The sequence below is a fragment of the Azolla caroliniana genome, unplaced genomic scaffold (assembly GCF_043228905.1).
Source record: "Azolla caroliniana isolate FFs.n. ecotype wild unplaced genomic scaffold, voAzoCaro1.0.p SCAF_7, whole genome shotgun sequence".
NCBI classification, from domain to species: Eukaryota; Viridiplantae; Streptophyta; class Polypodiopsida; order Salviniales; family Salviniaceae; genus Azolla; species Azolla caroliniana.
The window spans coordinates 4841503-4861941 of NW_028230442.1; the positions used below are offsets into that span (position 1 = coordinate 4841503).

Consider the following 20439-nt stretch of genomic DNA (forward strand, 5'->3'; position numbering starts at 1 on the left):
AGACGATATGATATTTATCTCGGAGCCATGGTCGATGAGTGCCACACATGGTTCCATCTTATCTCCAATTCTGACTGGAGCCTCGGTTGTCGCCTGAGCCCAATGTGTGCGGGTGTAATGGCTTCGTTCCTCTTCATGACTACATTGTGTGTCAGCACTCCGTACCCTGGCTAACAATGCAGTCTCCATATCTTCATCTTCCTCCCGTATCATGACGGTATTTACTCCACCCGTTTCTTCAACCACTTGTCTTTTCCTCTGAATCACATCAATGATCACTTCATGAAATTCCTTCTTCGCAATCCCTAGTACTTCTCGGAGTGTTAACTCAACTTTACTATCGAGAATCCTTGATTCTAGCACATGCTTTAGGTCGGTGGATGTTTCGATGTCGGAGGCGAGTTTGAATGACGGGGCTATCTTTTGCTTACCTTTGTCTTCTTTCATCGCCTCCGCAGCAACTCATTTAGTTTCTCGTCTCTTTTGTTCTTGGGTCTCGGGTTTTCTAGAAGGTCTCGCTTCTTCAGTTCTCCTTTGTTTTTCTTCGACTGTCACCTCGTGGGCATTCACCCCTGCTATCTTGGCGATCGCAATGAGTGAATCTACTAGGTCATTCCACCTAGTACTACTCCTTATCTCGTCACCAGCCTTTCGTAAGTCCTGTGGCTGGACTCTTTTGTCAGTAGCAAACTTTATCACTTTTCCCCAGAATCCTAATTCAATCTGGGGATCATTGACCTTCAATCCGGAAGTAGTCGAAAAGTACATTGCCTGAACATTCTTCGACTCTTCGTCCTCCATCACTTTCTTCATTCCACCTTTGCCGAAGTTGGTTTTTAGGGGTTGTCGGGTCTCCGAGGAGTGTATTCTCCCATTTTGATAGAAGATAATGTTTATTTCTAACACTTCCTTATGGCTCTGACAATCCCTTTTTGGTGCTCCGTGCTATTGCACCATATGCATCGGCGGATGAACTCACCCTTTTCTCCTTCATTGGGCTTTTGTCGAACACCTGAGCTTTCCCCCTTCTCAAGCTTTGTGAACTTGAGTTGTAGATCCCGCATTCCCTTTATCAGATCATCAATCGTGGACTCTGGCTCCTTTCCTTTGCCAACATCCGTTCGGGTTCCTAATTCTTGTTTTGGATGTTCTCTGGTTGTTTTCTTTATTCTATTGTTGTAGCCATCCTCCATCCTTAGTGCCCTCCTTCTTAGTACTCGACAAGCCTCGAGTACTTCCGCCCAATCGGACACCAAACCGGTTGTGCTTGTCCGGTCTTCAAGAAGGATGGTCATATCGTTTCTAAAAGATTTATCTGTCGCTCGGACGAATAAATCCACCTTCTTTGATTGTAGTAGTTCTCAGTCTCTTACCGATAGCTCATTATATCTTTTCTCAAACTCTCTCAGCAATTCTGAAACTGAGAGTCCTTTACCCCCTTTCTCGGTCCATTCGAGAAAGCTCTTCTTTGACATTCAGGTCCAGTCGTCTAGCATGTATTCATCAAGCAATGCTTGACGGAACCCGGCCCAATCTTCACGAAATCTCTCCGATAATTCCGTTACCCTTGCTCGGACATCAAGTGTGCATACCCGATTGATGCGCGAGACCATTTGTTCTCCGGTTGCCCCTCTACTGGCCATCTCGTATTCGTAGACCTCAAGGAACCGAGTGACGTCCTCGCCATTAAATTTGCTTATCCTCTCGATGATCGTTTGTACGGCGAGCGTTAACTCACTTTCCATCTGGTTCATTGCACTTTGCTCTTGAAGCATCTTATTCATCATCGTCATCATGAAACTTGCCATCTCTTCATAGAAGCCCTTATTTGCCATCTCTATGTTGGCACCTTTATCCGCCATTTTCTTTGATTTTCCGACCTTCTCTTTGTAAAACTTTAACTCCGAAACTCCCCTTCTCAACGACACTTCTCCTCCTCCCTTCCCTTTAGCCACCATAGGCGTGGCTTATATAGGGTGGTCAACCGCCCTACCACCCTCTTCAAGCGGTTGACAAACCGCCTCATGCAAGGCGGTTGTATTTTTATTTTTATTTTTATTTTCTTTTATTTTCTTTTCTTTATTTATTGATGCTACAATTCAATTTTATAGTTCTATATTTAAGAAATTATAGAAATAGCCCTTATTTAATTTTGACTCCCCCTTTTGACATAATTACATTTTTGTCCCAAGTAACATTAATCCTTCCGAAGCTTGTATCTTGGGCTTCTGAACTCCGATTCATGAACCAAAAATTCCTTCATGCTCCTTGTCATAAGCTCCAGATGGGAAATGTACTTCTATAGATTTTTGACATTGTTTTCACATCGTGAAGTGTCAACTTCACGACAGCGGTGACCTTCTTTTCATAAGTGTCTGAGAGTGTCTTCCATAGTTAGAAGGCAGTCGAACATGATTACACTGTGAAGTACACTGACTCCAACAAGTGCCTCCAAATGGTGGCCCGAACAATTTGATCTAACTTAGTCTAGTCATTCGACTTATATCCTATTGAGCATTTTCAGTCTCGATTGGGTCGATCTGACCCTTGACTATCAAGTAGTCCTGCATCTACTCATGTCACAGACATACCAACCGTGGATTAGGATGGAGCACAGATGATGGGGCTATGAGCGACAGGCTATGAACTTAGAGCTAGAAGTGATGAGGCTAGAAACTTGGGAACAACAAAAGAGAATGAAGACAGAGATAAAGATCAAGGAGACAAGATGGGGCGAAACGAGAATACTTGATTGATGTGTTAATGGATGGTGTTGAATCCCTTGAAAGGGACCAAGGAGGTTACAAGTATTTATACTGTGAGCTGAAGTACATGTATTAGAATATTCTAGAGAATATTTTGGAGAACATTCTAGAACCCTCTAGAACCTTGTAGTTCTAGAACTTTCTAAAAACTCCTAGAACTTGAATTGATAATCTACGAAGAGATACATAACATGACCATGTATTTGGATGTGTTGGTTACAACATAACACTTGACTATTGTTAATAATCAGGTAATTAACTACAGGTTAATTAATACCTAATTATGTGATTAAGTTAAGCGGAAGATTAAGTGATATGTGTGTGTATGAGAGGAAGAGAGAGCGGAAGTGATATGTGTGTGTATGAGAGGAACATAACAACGAGACAAGATGGGGATGATTAACTACATTAAAAAACATCATCAAATACAAAAATACCCACAATGAGGTATATATACATCTCATGTGCAAAGGTGCACATGTGTGAGTAGGATATAGATACAAAGGTGTAAGTCCTATATTAAATGATCATGGGAGTGGAGGATCTACAATGTATCCCACTCTAAGTACAAAATCCTATTTAAGGCTTTAATGTTAACACACTAACTAGATTCTATCTAGGTAACTACTAAGTTATGTGTGTTGACTAACTAACTAAATCTAGTTGAGCTTGTGTTGGTTACAACATGACACTTGACTATAATACAAGAGGTCAAGAGTTCGGATCTTGACATAATTGTTCTCATGTCTATGACATTATCCTCCCCTTTACGGCCACCTTTTTGAAAGCGTCATGGTGCAAGGGAGAACTGAAGTACAAAATCAAAGTTGATTGATGACTGAGCGAGTCCTCACCAAAAATAACAACACGAACGAATGCGAGCAACCATGTGAGGTCCTCATTGGAGATTGGAACATCAATGCTCCCATTTCTTACCATCTTTTTGAAAGCGTGATGTAGGGGTGAGGGGGAAGTGAAGCACTGACGGGCGTGAGAAACCATGTGGTGTCCTCACCGGAGACACAAACACCAACGGTCATGAGCGGTCATGTGTGGTTCTCACCAGAGACCAAAACACCGACAGGCGTGAGCGACAATGTACGGTCCTCACCGGGAACGGAACAACAATGAACGAAGGAGTGAAGGTGAAGGGACTGACTCGACTTCTTCTATCATGAGAGGGTAAATAGTCGAGGTTGACCCAGAACACGACATAGATGGTAGCGCTAGGGAGAAACCGACGCGATCCTCACCAAGAAAGTGGGTGGTTGTGACCCCAAACGGAACTAGAAGGTGCGCGATCGAAATCGATCCTCATCAAAAGAAATTGGAGCGAAACTTGAACCGAAATGAAAATGGAGTGCAAGCGAGCAATGATTTGGTCCCCACTAGGAAAGTGAGCGATTGTAACCCCCACCGGAACTATGAAGGTGGGCAATCGAAATCGATCCTCGCCAAAATCGTGATGCAAAATGATACCTATAGATTATGACAATACTAATGAAGAGGGTGGAACAATGACAATAATGAAAGACAACGCAAAGTAGTGTTGATGACGATGAAGGTTGGGTGATGTAGCGTTGATGAAGACAACAAGAGGTGCTGAAAAATAACGATGCCAAAGACGAGGCAGTGAAGACAATGATGATGAGGAAGCGTCTCTAGAAGGAACGACTATGAATATGGTGATGATGGCATCTCTAAAACCAAGGATGTTGATGACGGTAACTCTAGATGCAAGGATGGTGACGACGGTAACTTTGGAAGCAAGGACGATGACAAAGACAAGTGATGCTTCTATTTGGAAGGGATTCATCTGTCACAAACACACCAACTGCGGATTGGGACGGAGCATGGATGATGGAGGGTAAATAGTCTATCGTTGAAGTACATGCATTAGAATATTCTAGAGAATATTTTTGAGAATATTCTAGAACCCTCTAGAACCTTGTAGTTCTAGAACTTTCTAAAAACTCCTAGAACTTGAATTGATAATCTACGAAGATATACATACATGACCATGTATTTGGATGTGTTGGTTACAACATAATACTTGACTATAATACAAGACGTCAAGCCTTTGAATCTTGACATAATTGTTGTCATGTCTGTGGCAGCTCCTTCCAGAAGTTGAAGTTCGACCCGTTGAACTTTCTTAGAGTCATCTTTGATGAGCTAGATGTTTATGCCATTCTGTGTTGGTTTTGGGAGGCTCTGTTCGGGATTGCCTACGAACAGTGGTTGGGTGCAGCCAATTCGCTCACCCGAATTCGTTCTAGCCGAGTTTGAACACAAACTAAATCGGCTTCGACTATCGGTGGGTTTGGTCTAGAGTGACTATAGTTGATCAACCCCATCAAATTGGACCCGAGTTAGCTTAGTCGATTGGATTTGGAGTGGTAGTTGGGTACTAAACTTGCTTAGACTTGCTACAATGAGTGGAGGGACAGAGCCGATAAGTCTTCCCGAATATCACCTAGTCGAATTGAGCACACTTAACTACCAATCCTATTCCGATTACTGATATTAATGGTGCCGATCACAAATTGTGTGCCATTTTCCAGGTCAATCCTACTTCGAGTGACTATGACGATTAGAGGGATAAATCCAATTGGACTTCCCTTATTTTGTCTAGCCAAATGAAGTACATAAGGGGGTTGTTCTTAGAACCAAATCTGCTTCGACTGGTTACGTCGAGCGAGTGGGCAGCGCCAAAAGGCTTGACGGATTGCTGTCTAACTCGATGAAACACGATTTACAGTCAGATCGATGAAAAAGACCTCACTTCAAGCGGCTACAATCACGAGGACGAAGTACAACCAACTGGCCTACTTCAGGTGTGATTAAACTCAGCGAAGTGCTGGTTTTCCAGGTGTTTCTCCTCCAGAGAGAGCGATCTTGTGGAAGTTGCCATCTTAGTAAGAGATTTCAATTCGATTGAGATCTCTGAATCTATTTCAGCAAACAAATCAACGAAAAGTTCTTCAAAGACTTCCAGAGGAGTGCTGATGGGGATAGGATGATGACCAACAACAGAATCAAAACACCAAGCTTTGATACCAGATGTTGGAACAAGCCCTCAGGATGCGGAACAAACTCAACACTCTTTGGGATGAAGAACTTCAGAGAATACAAGGAAACAAATTGATAACACAAGACAATTGAATCATAAGACAAGATCAACAAGAGAGATAGAGAAAAAAAGTACACCAAGGTAGGCACAAGAGTATGTAACTCTATTGTTCTCTCAATGAGTTACAATGGCAACAACAAAATGAACAACCTCAAAACTAGGTTACAAGAGTCAGTTTAAATACCAATTGACTTAGGCCAACTGCCCTTTCCACTATTTACATAAATAGCCTAAAACCTAGTATGTCCAATAGGAAAGTGTGAATACGACCATTATACACCCCTATTCGACACGACAGACCGAGCTTGAGGGGGAGTAGTGAGCTATAGTCCGGGGCAGAACGAATGTCGAATGGAGAACGAACACACGAGTAAGCCGCGACCCGGATACCAATCACCAAGCCGACTATCCAACGATTGGAAGTTGTGTTTGAAGGGGTGTGTTGAGAATCAAACTCAACTTCCCAGTGTGGGAACACATCTTAAGAATAGCCAAGTGCATGAACATCCCACCACTTTGTATCATAAATAATGTGTCATAAAAGTTAATTCCTATGACATAATTACTAGGCAGTTAAACTCCTTCCCAGTAGGTGGTTGTAATGAGAGAACATAGAGAGAAGGTGACTAGATAAGCACCTTCTCCTCTTCTTTGTAAGTTGTTAGTTGTTTATTCTTTTGTTAATACAGTTTCATTATTTTTCTATATACATTGTGTTCTCTCTCTCTCTCTCTCTCTCTCTCTCTCTCTCTCTCTCTCTCTCTCTCTCTCTCTCTCTCTCTCTCTCTCTCTCTCTCTCGCACACACACACACACCCCTCTTCCACAGCACAGAATCACACCCGATTCTTTACATGTTCGATGGCTCAAAAAGCTCATTGGCAAGAATGGGTGACATAGGTGGTGTATCTTAATATGCTCCATGCATATTATGAAAGCTCTGGTCCAACAAGGAAATGAGGTCTACATCATGTTTGTGGAAGTAGAAGCAAAAATGAGGGAGGATATTGAACAAGCATACCACAACTTGTTAATGGATGTGACAAGTGTGGTCAGCCATCTTGTGTCTAGATGGCAACAAGAAATCATGATTCACATCAATTGATGCTCCTACTCCACCAAAATCATCAAATCAACTTTTGTCATTCTCGTTTCACATAAAGAAGCCAAAGTGATCATGTCATCTTCTTGGAACAAACAATAAGAGTGTGAATGGTCTTGGGAAATATAACTATTGTAGTCCCTAGGTATCATAACAATTTGTGCATGTTAGTTTGTTGGGCAAATTATAGAGAGTAGGATAGCCATGAACATTGTAATTTAGTATACATTGCCAAAGCATGTGACTATTACAGAAAATATTAGTCAATAAGCAATGCCATATTACAAGGACATATATGCCACATTATAATTAATCCTTATATTAAATTACGTTTGTCATTGTTAGTCTCATTCATGAATCACTTAGAATTAAGTGCGATGGAAGTACATACAAGGTGGTAAAGGTATGACACCCTTCTCCCTCATGAGTCATCCCCATCTCTATGTAAGAAACAATCTAATGGTTTTCAAGACAAAATATATATTTTATGTTTGTGGTTAGTTTATTATTTTTAGGACCTATCCATCTACGTTTAAGTATCTAATAATTGCCATCTCATCGAGTGACCAACGCATTGTATGAGTGATTGTGCCATAGCTCATTGGGGCCTCTCGTGGATCTAGGAGCACATGAGTTTAAGATAAACACTCATATACCACCTCTTTCTCTCCCTAGGAAGTAGTTTCCATGACATGTCCCTCTTGTTTGTAAGCTAAAAGCGCCCCAATTACAAAAAATCTCCCTTACAAGCATATGAGTAACACGTTCACTCAGATAGTGTCCCCTGCAACAATGGGTTTGAACCATGCAGTGATTGATCTCTATCAAGCACTCATTCCAGATAATGTCTCTCAGACACCGAGTGGGACCTAACCCACTCGAATTAACTCGAAGAAACCAAACTCTACATATGTTTGGGGAATAGCTTCAAGCTCAAGTATGGACATATGTATGTATGTATGAGTGTATGTATGTATGTATGTATGCATGTATGTATGAGTGTATGTATGTATGTATGTATGCATGTATGTATGAGTGTATGTATGTATGTATGTATGTATGTATGTATGTATGTATGTATGCATGTATGTATACATGTATGTATGAGTGTATGTATGTACATGGTTTCTTATTTGAAACGAGAAGTATTTCCTACGTTTTACTATTATGCTCCTCTGATACGCACATCACTTCCTCTTCGCAATCGCCATCGCCATCGCCATAGCTTCGTTCGATCCGTCGTCCCTCCCTTCTCTCTCTTTCTCTGCATTCTTCTCGGTGAATTCAACCATGTGTCGCTGACACAGGACGTCTTCCTGGAACGATGCTCTCCATCAGGTTTTTACATTCCTTCAGCATATTTCATTTGCTTCCGTCGCTCTCTTTCTCTGTTGATTTTCTTTCCTCTGCGAGTTCTACACATTTCTCTAGAGATCATTGTTCATTATCTTTTGAAGTTTCACTAGAGTTCTTCATGGTTCTGTTCATACTGTAGAAACTATATGTTTCTCTAGAGATATTCGCAAATATGTATTTTGCATGTTTCCTTCATCTCTTCATTTAATCTCTCCCTTTCTGTGTCTTGTGTGTGTGTAAAACCAGAGATTGATTTCCAAATTTTTCCTTATACATACTCTTTATTCTCTTTAGAAAGCTCTCTCATTTTTCCTTTAATCTCTTTTAATCAGGATTTAGGATACTCCACAGAAACCATAGCACTTCTTGCTTCCGTCTAAATGATTATTTAGAGGCCTTCGTGGTTCTCGTTTTACAAGTCTTTAAACATTTATGGAAAAAATGCCGTGGATTTATTTATGGCATCTGGAAACGAACAAAGGTTTTTGTGTACATCCAGAAACATGTTCTACTTCCTATAGTTAAGAAAAAGCCTATAATAATAAGCAACTAAAACATTTCTTCAAATGTACATGTTCTATAGAATTTGCACACTTCGTAAAGATTAGTGAGAAGCACTTTCAGTTCTCTCAGTTGGTCTAAGATTTTGATAATGTGTTGGACGAATTCCCTCTATTATATTTATCAATAGTGTACAATAGTATTAGATAAGATCTTTGTTTTGTGTGAAATCATTTTCTCTAAAAAGTTCATAGATATTCTGTAGATTCCATGGAGTATATACTTTTCACGACAGTACTGTTTTTGTATGATTATGGAAGCATATGCATTAGTTCTTCATAGTTAAAAGAAAATTTGTTCATGGAGTTTATTTTGTAAAGAAAATTAGGTGACAAAAACTCACATAGAATTTAGAAACTTCTTTAATATTAATTCAGTTGCCATGGCTACTTTAAGCTTTTGGTGATACATTGGCATGCAGTTCCTCATTAGATATTTGACAAGCATGTACCAGATTTCGTAGATCAGTTTTTTGGTTTCTAGTTCAACATATGTTTCTCTAAGCATTTATGGATATTTTCTGTGGAATATGTAGTTAATGAATAAAGATTTTTTCTGTACTTAAAAAGCATATGTTCTAGTTACTCAGGTAAAAAATAAAATGTACATAATTTCTTTAAGGTTTTCATGATGTATTGGAATGAATTTCCCTCGGTAGATACTTTACAAATGTGTACGAGTGTGCTTAGAGCCGATATTGGTGTGCAAATAGAACAGACATTGGTCAGCAGTGCTATTTGATATTTGAGACAATGAAAAATTATCCGCTAGTTTCCCATAATTCGCTAAAAATACCTCTCAAATTTAAGAAACTACCAAAATGCCACTATAATGTCTGCAACCTTCCTTAAATAATGCATGATATTTAAATCTTAATTTTTATTACTCCTGAAAAATCAGCATGGACTAGATGCACAATCACACTTCATTACCAATTATCAAGAGCAATACTCGAATACTACATATCAGGTTATTAATCAGTTTGATTAGCAAAAACAGTTACCGTTAGTTATGAATTAGCAACTGATAATCAAATTCTGTTATTTATCATCATTTCTGAAATTCACAATTTCGAAAATTAAGAAACCTAATTAGCTAAAGAAGAAGAATAAGTAAGCATGGGTAAATTTCAAAGCTGAAATATGATAAACTGGAGTGACATTTTGCTAAATTTGCTCTAAATTAATCTTGAATCAAGCTTTCAAATACATATTTAAAAAGTCTTCGTATAAATGATGTTAAATTTTATTTTAGGGTTAAAGGCCTTCTCTTTAAAAAGAAAACACAAAAAACCATTCATCAAAAATAAGAATTTTCAAATGTTTTGGCTGCAGTAAAAGGTTAACTTTCCCCTCTAATTTCTGAAGTAGAAACACACTTTTTTGTTGAGACTGTGGTTATCTGGTGCTGGTGAGAAAATGACGGAAGCATGTGATTCATCATCTTGACCTAGATGCTTTTCAGTTGGAACCAACAAAGAAGGGTGTGATGACATCCTAATATTATCAGAGGATTCTTTTGGTTATGTAGATTTCAACCAACTACACCTTCAAAGAATGTTTTTTACGAGGTGGTGTGTAAAGAATTTTGTCACTCAATCAAACTGAAGGATAAGGATAATCTATGCATGGTTATTCTGTATGGGTCAGCACATGTTAATGGTAATTGTTATAATATTAATGAAATCTAAAATAAGTATCCCATGTAAGCACCATCTTGAGATACACGAAGAAGCATGAAAAGACGAGAGTAGCATTCTTTTATTGCTAATCATAATATCTTTCATTTAATAATGCTCCTGGATTATGATTGACATGTATCCTTGGTTTTTAGAATTGATTCATCAATGAACAAAATATGGAATCTGTCCAAAACCATTCAGATAGCAATGAAGAAAATATGGAATCTGTCTGAAACCCTTCAGCAAGCAATGAAAAAAATATAGAATCTATCCAAAACTGTTCAGATATCATACCTGAAGAACTCTATGATTGACCTGTGTTGCTCTTTTTTCAGGAGCTGGATTAGGAGGCATAAAAGATCACTTATACTTTCAGTTGGATTGGTAGGAGTTGGATATGTCTGCTATAAAACTGTCAAATCTCATTACAAAACTTTACAAGAAAAGGAAACACATGCATACCTTCTTCATCAAGCTGAGCAACGTGTTGAAGCCCAGTATGTGATTTCTACATTGTTTTCCAATCAAGGAAAAAGTTTCAAGTAGAAAGAAAAGGTAAAAACTCTGCAATACCCGTGGTTTTTCTTTATATCTCCAAATGCTTCTAGGTTTCTCTTATTTCCTGAATGCCCTTGGTCAACCCCCCCTGGTGCAATTAGACATGCTATTTGGGCAATTATATGTCAATTCATCCCCCTTTTTCTCGCTTTCAGGTGGTTGACCAAACTATTTATGGAAATAATGGAAACTTAGAAGCATTTGGGAAAATAAAGAAAAACTTGGGTGTTTGGAGTTTTTCCTTAACGAAATCATAAATTTTTCTCTTTTCAAATGAAATTTCTTCTCCTCAGGTTACAACTCCATTTTCAGAGTGTACAACGGATATCAGACTCAGCTACATTGCCATTTGTTTTGCCTCAACTGAAAACTCAACTTCTAAATCAGCTGAACTTGTCAGCCTTGACGGAAAAGCTGGTGCAAGGAAAAGAGGTCCCAAGAGTTCTTTCAGGAAAAGAAAAAATCGAGCTATGGCAGGAACTGAAAATACGAAGTGAGATTCATACTTTTTTAAGCCTGAACTGTTTTACTTTGTGTTGAAAACATGAAGAATCTTTGAAATAAAAGGAATATGGCATTTTCTTGACCTTGGAATGTAGGTTTTACACTGGCAGTTACTTCCATGTGGGCACTAGTGTTACTACTTCTATTTGTTCGCATTCAACTTAATGTATTAGCAAGACATCTATACATTGATACAGCGCGGGATATTTCAATAGCAGATAAAGTGGTTTGTTTCTAAACAACATTAAATAATTCAAATTTATGAAGAACCATTATCTATCGGTTCATGAAGGGATGAAATATGCTCTATAGGAACATACAAATGGAATTTCTAGCAATATCCAGGAGAAGTATGTTGCATTTACAGAGTTTTTTCCTAATGAAGGATTGGAGATTCTTATTTCAGATACCAAGAAGGCAGTAGAACATGTGTTGGCAAGGTAAGAATTCAGTGCTTACAATCGATGTTTCATGAGGATTTACTTTAGGCCATTTAGTGCTTATTTTCACTTATTTTCTCAGTTTAAAGAAGATATACTTGAGACCAATTCAGTGCATATTGTCAATGTTTTCTTTGGGCATTCGGGGAAATAAAGAAAACTTTACGGCATTTTGGGACATAATGAAAAATTCAAGGATATTTAAGAGTTTTCCTAGGTTTCTCGTAACAATCGATAACAGTTCAGTTTGAGAGTGTCAAAACTGAACCGTTTAAAATTTTTGGAACTTGAACTGAACCGAACCGAACCATGGACCCATTTAAACCAAACTGTTAGAAAAAAATCCAAACCGTTAAACCATTATAATTGCGGTTTTGTGGTTCCGTTTCGGTTTTGACCTTAGTCAAAATTCAAATTTTAAAATTTTTTATTATTTCAAATTTTCAAAATTTTAAAGATTTCTCTTAAAGTTAAAATGTGAGAACTAGGCTTAAAAATATCAATCGGCAACAGTTCGGTTTGAACCAAACGAACCGCGAAATTGCGGCTTAACAGCTTAATGGTTCGGTTTGGTTCAGGTTTCAAAAAATTTAAACGGTTCGGTTTTGACCCTCTCAAACCGAACTGAACCATTGCCGATTGTTACTTAAAAATGAAAAGGTTGTTTAAATAAATATATATATATATATATATATAATATTTAAAAACTATCAAACTGTTTAAAGTGCGGTTTCAAACCATTAAAACCGAATCGAACTGAACCTTTAAAAAAACTTGAACCTGAACTCAACCAAACCAAACCGTTAAGCCACGGTGTCGTGGTTCGGTTCAAACCAAACCAAACCATTGCCGATTATTATTTCTCTGCTATTTCAAAAAGCCTTTGAGTGAGCCTTGGTCTAATAGACCTTAGAGATAGCTTTGTAAACATTGTTATGCTTATTGTGACTTGTCAATGCCCTTTTTGTTGTTTGTTTAGCAAGCCATTGAGAGAACCTTGCAGCTTAATAGATCTTAGAGATATCTTTCTACACATTGTAAATGTCTTTGAGGAAGGAAAATCCAAGTGGATAGCATACATGCTACCTAAAAACAATGTTCTTCCTGATGAGCTTTCACCAACACCCGTCGCCTCTAATATGTGGCAATTAGAGACAAAGTTGATTCATGACAATGAAAAAGTGTTGAGTAACTTGGTGGATGAAACAAGAGGCATTCTTGAGAGGTAATGCTACTACTTTTTTATTCTAACTCTTTGATTTCTCGGACACTCAATGCAAATCAACTATTTTGTTTGCAGTGTTGAATTCCATAAAGTGTTGACAACATCTTTCAGAGCATTATTGGATTTGGTAGTAGATAATTTTCGAGAAATCTTTAAGGGAGGGGATACTGACACAATACCATTTGCAAAGTTGATTCCTCCTGTGTCAACCATTGAAGCTTTGGTGCTTGATCAACCTACTGAGAACACATTCATTCAGCAACTCACTAACCTTCCAGAATTTCAGTCATTTGTTGCAACAGTTTATTCAGCTGGGAACTAGGTATGAATGGAAAAAGCTCGATGGTACATTCTTAAGAAGTTAAAGGTGGGTTTCTCTAATTGGGTCTCCATCATTACTACTGGGTCTCCGCATGATGAGGAATTTAACAAGGGAAGTGGTATTTTATTCGTGTCATGGGATGGAATATGTGAAGGATGCCCTTGGAAGTAATATATGGTGAGAGATATCTGTGTATGTGTATTCGTATTTGCTGTTACATGGTTTTGTCATTTTTACTCAGGTATGGCCTTTATTAAGATTCTTTCTCTTACATAATCTCGTTAGGTGCCCGAACTTACTTAAGATACTCTAAAAACTCTTTTGTTCTCCACATTTCACATGTCTTTCTTTAGAAGGGTCTAATGTATAACCAAGTTAATATTATTAAAAGTTTTAATTGGGGGGAGTTCTATCTTATAGAAGCTAGGGATGATGTTTATTATTTCACTTCACAAGAAAACAAGTCTTTTATTTGCAGCTTTGGAGAAAACAATAAAATTGTCTTCGTTTCACAATGTGTCTAATTTGAGTTCATGACTTGAGTTGTGAATCATCTTCGGTCTAATAGACTCTAATGTTTTTTTTTTGTGTCATGTAATTAGCAAAGGAGGCAAAATAACGGAACAATGTTACTTGGCTAAATGTGGATGTGACATTACAACGTCTAGTTGGTTATTAGGTTGGGTTAGCCAGCCTTGAATGTGAGTGCCAAATATTACGAGTATGATTATAATACTTAATAGCAAATAATACAAAAACAGCAAACAACAAACATGACATACTATGTAGCTTAGGTTTGGGAGGTGAAGCTTGTTAACTTACTAATGCAATCTAATGTTGGAGTGAGGGAATAAATTCTCTTACTTTTTTTCTTCTCAAGGGGCCTAGTTGCCTACATGCTTTTCTTGGGAATGTTGCCATTGCCTCATCATTAGTGTCATGCACTGCATTGCAATGTTCATCACCAATCCTTCGCTTATCTAACATTAGTGCCAAATATGTTTGAATTTTCCACCTAAACATGAACTGTATGATGCAAATATCTAATACTCTCTTATATAACATGTTTAACTCTATGGATAAGTGTGGAAGTTACAAGGGAAGCATGAAATGAGGCTTAGGAAAAACTTTTCCACTAAATTGCACAATGAAAAAATGCAATTGAGTGCATGATAATCCACTTTATGTTCTTTTAGTGGTGTATTTATGAGAGAGTTTATATGTTCACTGACTTGAATGAAGTATTATTATCTAGAATTGTTTTATGAGGTTAGATCCCAATAAACTCATAATCACAATGTTGAGATGATTGCCATGGATAATGGGTAAAACTTAACAACATTTGCATCTATGATCACATTTGACATTCCACAACCAAAGGTTAAAAAATAGTACCACTAAAATATTGATTTACGCTTCCATTGAACAATATGAAAGTTCATGAACCCAATCAGGCCACTAAGGTCATGCATATCCTTTGCTCCTCCAAATAGGGATGCAAATATCATTGCCTTGTAGACATATCCAAGAGTTAACCTTAAGAGGAGGTAGATTTCTATCTTTTTGGAGTCATTTCCTTCAAAACAATGACCTTGTTGATTTATATGCATGTACTATGTCTTCTTGATGTACGTTTCTTGATTCATAGTAAGGCTAATAGTGTGGTGCTATTTCTTGATATACATTTGCAAATGCAATCCTAAGACTAATAGCGATCCCTTTACTCTTTAATCATCTATTGTTCCATGAGTATATTTTGCAAGTTGGGCAAAGGGTCAAGAAAACTTTATTATATGGTATAATTGTGGTGTATCAAGTTGGATTGCAAATACATGCCTTATAGTTTCTCCTTTAAGGCCACATAAAGGAGTAAGAAGACGTCTATCCATTATGTATATGGAACCATTGCAACATACCATGGCTATATTTTTCAACCTCTATGGAAAGTCCATTTGTTATTCTTCGGAGTCTATCTCTCCACATTGCTTACAGTTTAATGAAGTTTCCAGTGTGATTGAGTCTCCTAGATTAAAATCTTAGTCTCTTTATGATGAGGATACTACCGGCCACAACCGAATATTACGCATGCGTGCCTGGTGCAAAGATCAAAATGACAGTAAACGAGTAGACAAAAGATGAAGATATAGAGTCTGAGGATTTTAACGTGGAAAACCCGGAAAGGGAAAAACCACGGGAGTTCACTAACTCCAAGAAAATCACTAACAGTAAGAGGAATGTCCAAGTAAGAATCTCAAGGCAATGACCTTGAGTCTTCTTTGTCTGACAAATGGCCTTGATTTTCTTGGCGTCAGTGTCTTTTTGTTTGACCGACGACTATGGAGGAGTTAGTCACACAGACTCTCTCTCTCTCTCTCTCTCTCTCTCTCTCTCTCAGTTACTGAGGCAACAACCAACAACAACTGTATATCTATCTATTGTTCTAAATGATCTGCCCTAGTTGTATTTATACTAATACAACTTTATGACTATTTACAATTTTGGCCTAAAATAGGTGCGACAAAACCTATTTACAAATATGGCCATTTTCGAATGCTTCATCCAAGTCCTAAGGATGCGTCTCCATATCTGATCCGGCTCCGGATCCGGTTTCGCTTCTACTTCGGATCTATTTGATCCAATTCACCCTCCCCCATCCGGTTCTAACTCTTTCTTATCCAAGGTTGTCTCTTTGGACTCCAATCCGACTCGTGCTTACTTCCCATCTGGAGGGACCTGTTTTCTAACACTTTAAATATACCACTATTCCAACACTGTGAAGCATTACATTTAAGAATGTGGAAGTGATAATAGCAACCAATTTTGACCTTCAAGTAATAATCTTGCATATATTCAATCTAGAAAATGTTAGAGACTACTTGAAGTGATAAATGTCACCATCTCCGTAACTATATGTATTGTAAATGCCACTAGGGACAATGTATGTAACAACTAGATGTTAATGGACCCAAATGCTTGAATGATTGAAGGAAACTCAAATGATCAAAATCTTCACAAGATCCATTATAAACTTGATTATTATCTCCACAAGTGGCAGTCTTGCATCATTTCAAAATAGAGGGTTAAAAATATACAATTCGAAACATTTGCACAAAATCTAGTTCAGGTACACACTTCGTGCTCATGTATATGTTTCCCTAATTCCCACCCTAATATGCTCACGCATCACTTGAAAAACCACTCAATGTAAACATAGACGTTTACACTACATGCAACTTGCATTCCTAGACACGATAAAGAGTTATGAACAACTTGAATGATCTAGATTCTTGGTATTCATCTAACCATTATTGTAGTTCCTATTTTAATATGCTCAAACAAAATGGTATTCTAGTGAGAGAATATGCAATGTGCTACTTCAATATGCACCTCAAACATATTACCTCATACCATGGACATGAAATAATAGTCTTTGTAAGCATACATATACTCAAGTTCCCAAACATCCAATAAGAAAGCATGATTTAGTGGAAGTCTAAAGACAAAATGAAAGTGTTGTAACAAAATTCACCGAATTCTTACGCCAAAATGCTCAACTAATGAGCAACAATCATCATGCTCCTTCAAAGTGAGCCTAGAAGGGAGAATATATTTGAAATATATGTCGTCTTGAAATTTATTTCGTGTTCATTAAACACCCTTGATTATTTGAAATAAGTCTAGAACAAAGACAAACCATTCCAAAAATTGGCGAGTGTTCATAAAACATCATAGATCCTTCAAAACCAAGCCTAAAAATGCGAATTGAAGAGTGGATAATAAAACATCCTTGTCACATGGTCCTTCAAGGCAAGTCTAGAAGAGACAAAGAATAGGAAATGAAATGAGGATAAAAAGACATCTCTAGTCACTTGATCCTTTTAAAGCAAGCCTAAAGGAGAACAATATGAAACGAAATCATGATCATCAATCATCCTCGGATCCTTTTAAAGTTTGAGAGTAACAATTGTTATGCTATGTTTTTTCAAACCACAAGCCAGGGGTAGGGGGGATTCGTATATCTACCCAATGTAAAATCCAACTCCATTGTGGTCGAAAAGGAAGTCAAGGTGCCAAGCAAGTCTCATTTCTCCCCCCCCCCCCCCTTCTTTCCCCCTCCCAAGAAGCTTTGCTCCTGAGCCTCGAAATGGAGGTGAGTTTGTGACGAAGCTTTTGCATTGTTTGGTCAAGCTCCACAATAGGCGAGTCATAGAGACCCTCCTCGAAAGAGGATGGATCGATGGTGGTGATAGGATAGGTATAAGGGGGGGGGGGGGGGTGTATGGAGAGAAGATGCCTTACCCCAAAAGATCTCTTCAATGGTGGTCTTTACAAATTGCATGTTAAGTCTCTTGAGGCTTGCATGGCGTCCTTCCTTTTTTTTTGTGAACCAAAACATTCCTAGTGTCTTTTTTGTGTTCTAATTTCTAAACAACCCCGCCCCCGCCCCCCACTAACAAATGAAGAGCATAAGCACCCTACGCTTCCTCATACGTACATACATACATATATACATACGTATGTATGTACAAATATATATACACATATATTTTTGCGCCTCTCTGTCTGTCTCTCTCTCGTAAGCAGAAGCTTCTAGAAGGAAGAAGAAGAAGAAGACGCAGTCGCAGTAATAGATTTATCGTTAACACAGACAAGAGACGGACATATTCTGAAGAGCGAAAGGTAGAAGCCGCTTCTGCTTCTTCCCCCACTTCCCCGTACGTGATCCCTCCCTCCTACGGCGACTTAATTCTCGGCTATGGCGGCTGCAGCTTCCTCCTCATCGATCCTCTGCAGCATTAACCACACCATGCCAACTCCTATCTCCACCTCCCTCCACCTGCTTACATCCCCCCCCATCCCTTCTCGCTCTTCTTCGTCTTCGTCTTCGTCTTCGTCTTTCGTTCCGCCCGCCTGTCCGTCCTTTCTGCATCGGGCTGCTCATCCTACTGCTCCCTCCCATGGTGCAAACTTCGCATCCTGCAAGCTACCACATATCTCCTACAGTTGTAACGTAAGTATGCGTCGACTTCCTGCTATGGGAGACGTGGATGTGTCAGCAGCTACGTCAGGATGCAGAGTTTTAGCAATCGGTAAAGGTAGCCACGGCCATGTTGCGGTAAAGAGGAATCCGTACAGAGCCTCAGCAGTAGGGAAAGGAAGTAGCCATGAGGATTTGAAAAAGAAGAAGAAGGACACATACACGGTGAAGTTCATAACGCCAGAAGGAGAAGAGACTGTGGTGGAGGTTCCTGGCGATAAGTATCTTCTGGATGCAGGAGAAGAAGCAGGCGTAGATCTTCCATACTCTTGTCGTGCAGGTGCTTGTTCTTCCTGTGCTGTCAGGATTCTTAATCTTAAGAATGCCAACGGAGAAGAAGACGGAACTGTGGATCAATCTGATCAGTCTTTTCTTGATGAAGACCAGATACAGAAAGGTTTTGTTCTTGCATGTGTTGCGTACCCTACCTCTGATCTCGTTCTTCAAACTCACTGTGAGGATCAGCTCTAATTGATCTTAGTAAGCTTCCATTACTTCTATTCTCCATACCAATGTTTTTCCCTTCGGTTATTTTATGATGTAAATCTTGTTTTTTTCCTTTTCGTTTTTCTATCCAGCTCGTTATTTTTTTTCCCGTTAAGACTTTCGCATCCCTTCCCACCGTTTACAAAATGTCTACTTTTTCCCTAGATTTTGTTGATGCACCTGTTTTGAAGGTTTACTAGCTGTTAATGTGCCTTGTCACTTTCTTAATGCATCACTTTTTCGTCAGGTCTTTCTGCTCCAATTTCCATCAATTTTAGTGCCGGTACTTTAATGTAAAAAATCCACTTACCATCGATCTTTCTCTGCCATTTCTTGCATCAGTCTCGTCACCTACGTTTTCCCATTGTTTCTTTTTGGTATTTCGTTTCTAGAATCCATTTGTTCAATTATGTGTTTCTACGGTTTCTTTCTATTCTGTCGTTTCTTCATTGTGCCATGGTTTCTTATTCTTCTGCAGTTTGGTGCATCATATTCTTCAGTTACATTTTGTTCATTTCTGTAGTTTCTTAGTTCCCGTCCAAGGTCAATGCATCATATCGCCCTGCTATTTCATGCACAAAATCTCCGTCCTCCTTTCCTGCAGTTTCGGACAGATTTTTGCGTCCTCTATCAGCCAAACTTTTCCGTCTTCCGTTTCCTTCATCCTTTCCCTATTATTTCTGTTTGCAACAATGTTGTTCTTTGTGCCATCTCATCTTCATTTCTTGTCAAAGCTCTTATAATGGGATCAGTGTCATTTCAATTGTGAAGAACGTCAAGGCTCTATATGGCTCTTACGTCAATCAGCTTAGCAAGTAAATTGGGAGTCTTAAAGAATCAAGGCTCTCCATAATGCTTTATAAATTGGTTTACGTCAATTGTTGAGAACTATTTCTTTATGGTTCATTATGTGGTTATAAAGGAATATATTTTTACTACTATAGTTTTATATCCAAATGAGAATCTTGTGTTAGAATAAAACTATTCTTGTTAATTTTCTTTCATCTCCCCAAAATGTCTGTGTTTTCATTAATTCCGTAAACAATTCATTTTTCATTAATTCACAAATGTATTTCGCCTTTATTGATTTGCTGTGTCTGCCTATTGTTTAATTTCTTGTTTGCTAGCTTTTAGAGTGATTATTTACTAGTGCACTTGGGACACAAGTGTTAAAAAAAACTAGAAACTAATACTAAGCATAAGTTGTTCCTATCATCCTCAATTGGATGGATAGACTAAATGAGTAACCTGAGTTATTGAGGATTATAT

The 20439-nt window shown here is 38.3% G+C and overlaps 2 protein-coding genes across 2 annotated transcripts; both read left to right on the top strand.

Moving 5' to 3' along the window:
- Positions 1 to 8146: 8146 nt before the first annotated feature.
- On the top strand, positions 8147 to 14050 carry LOC147861646 (peroxisome biogenesis protein 3-2-like). The gene is made up of 7 exons (XM_087323008.1): positions 8147 to 8337; positions 10933 to 11094; positions 11449 to 11648; positions 11755 to 11885; positions 11972 to 12099; positions 13079 to 13324; positions 13400 to 14050. The coding sequence occupies exons 1-7, from the start codon at positions 8324 to 8326 to the stop codon at positions 13644 to 13646; spliced, it is 1128 nt and encodes a 375-aa protein (XP_087179134.1). The 5' UTR covers positions 8147 to 8323; the 3' UTR covers positions 13647 to 14050.
- Positions 14051 to 18334: 4284 nt separating this feature from the next.
- On the top strand, positions 18335 to 19962 carry LOC147861647 (uncharacterized). The gene has a single exon (XM_087322000.1). It carries the CDS (start codon positions 18403 to 18405, stop codon positions 19153 to 19155), a length of 753 nt encoding a protein of 250 aa, XP_087178126.1. The 5' UTR covers positions 18335 to 18402; the 3' UTR covers positions 19156 to 19962.
- Positions 19963 to 20439: the final 477 nt, after the last annotated feature.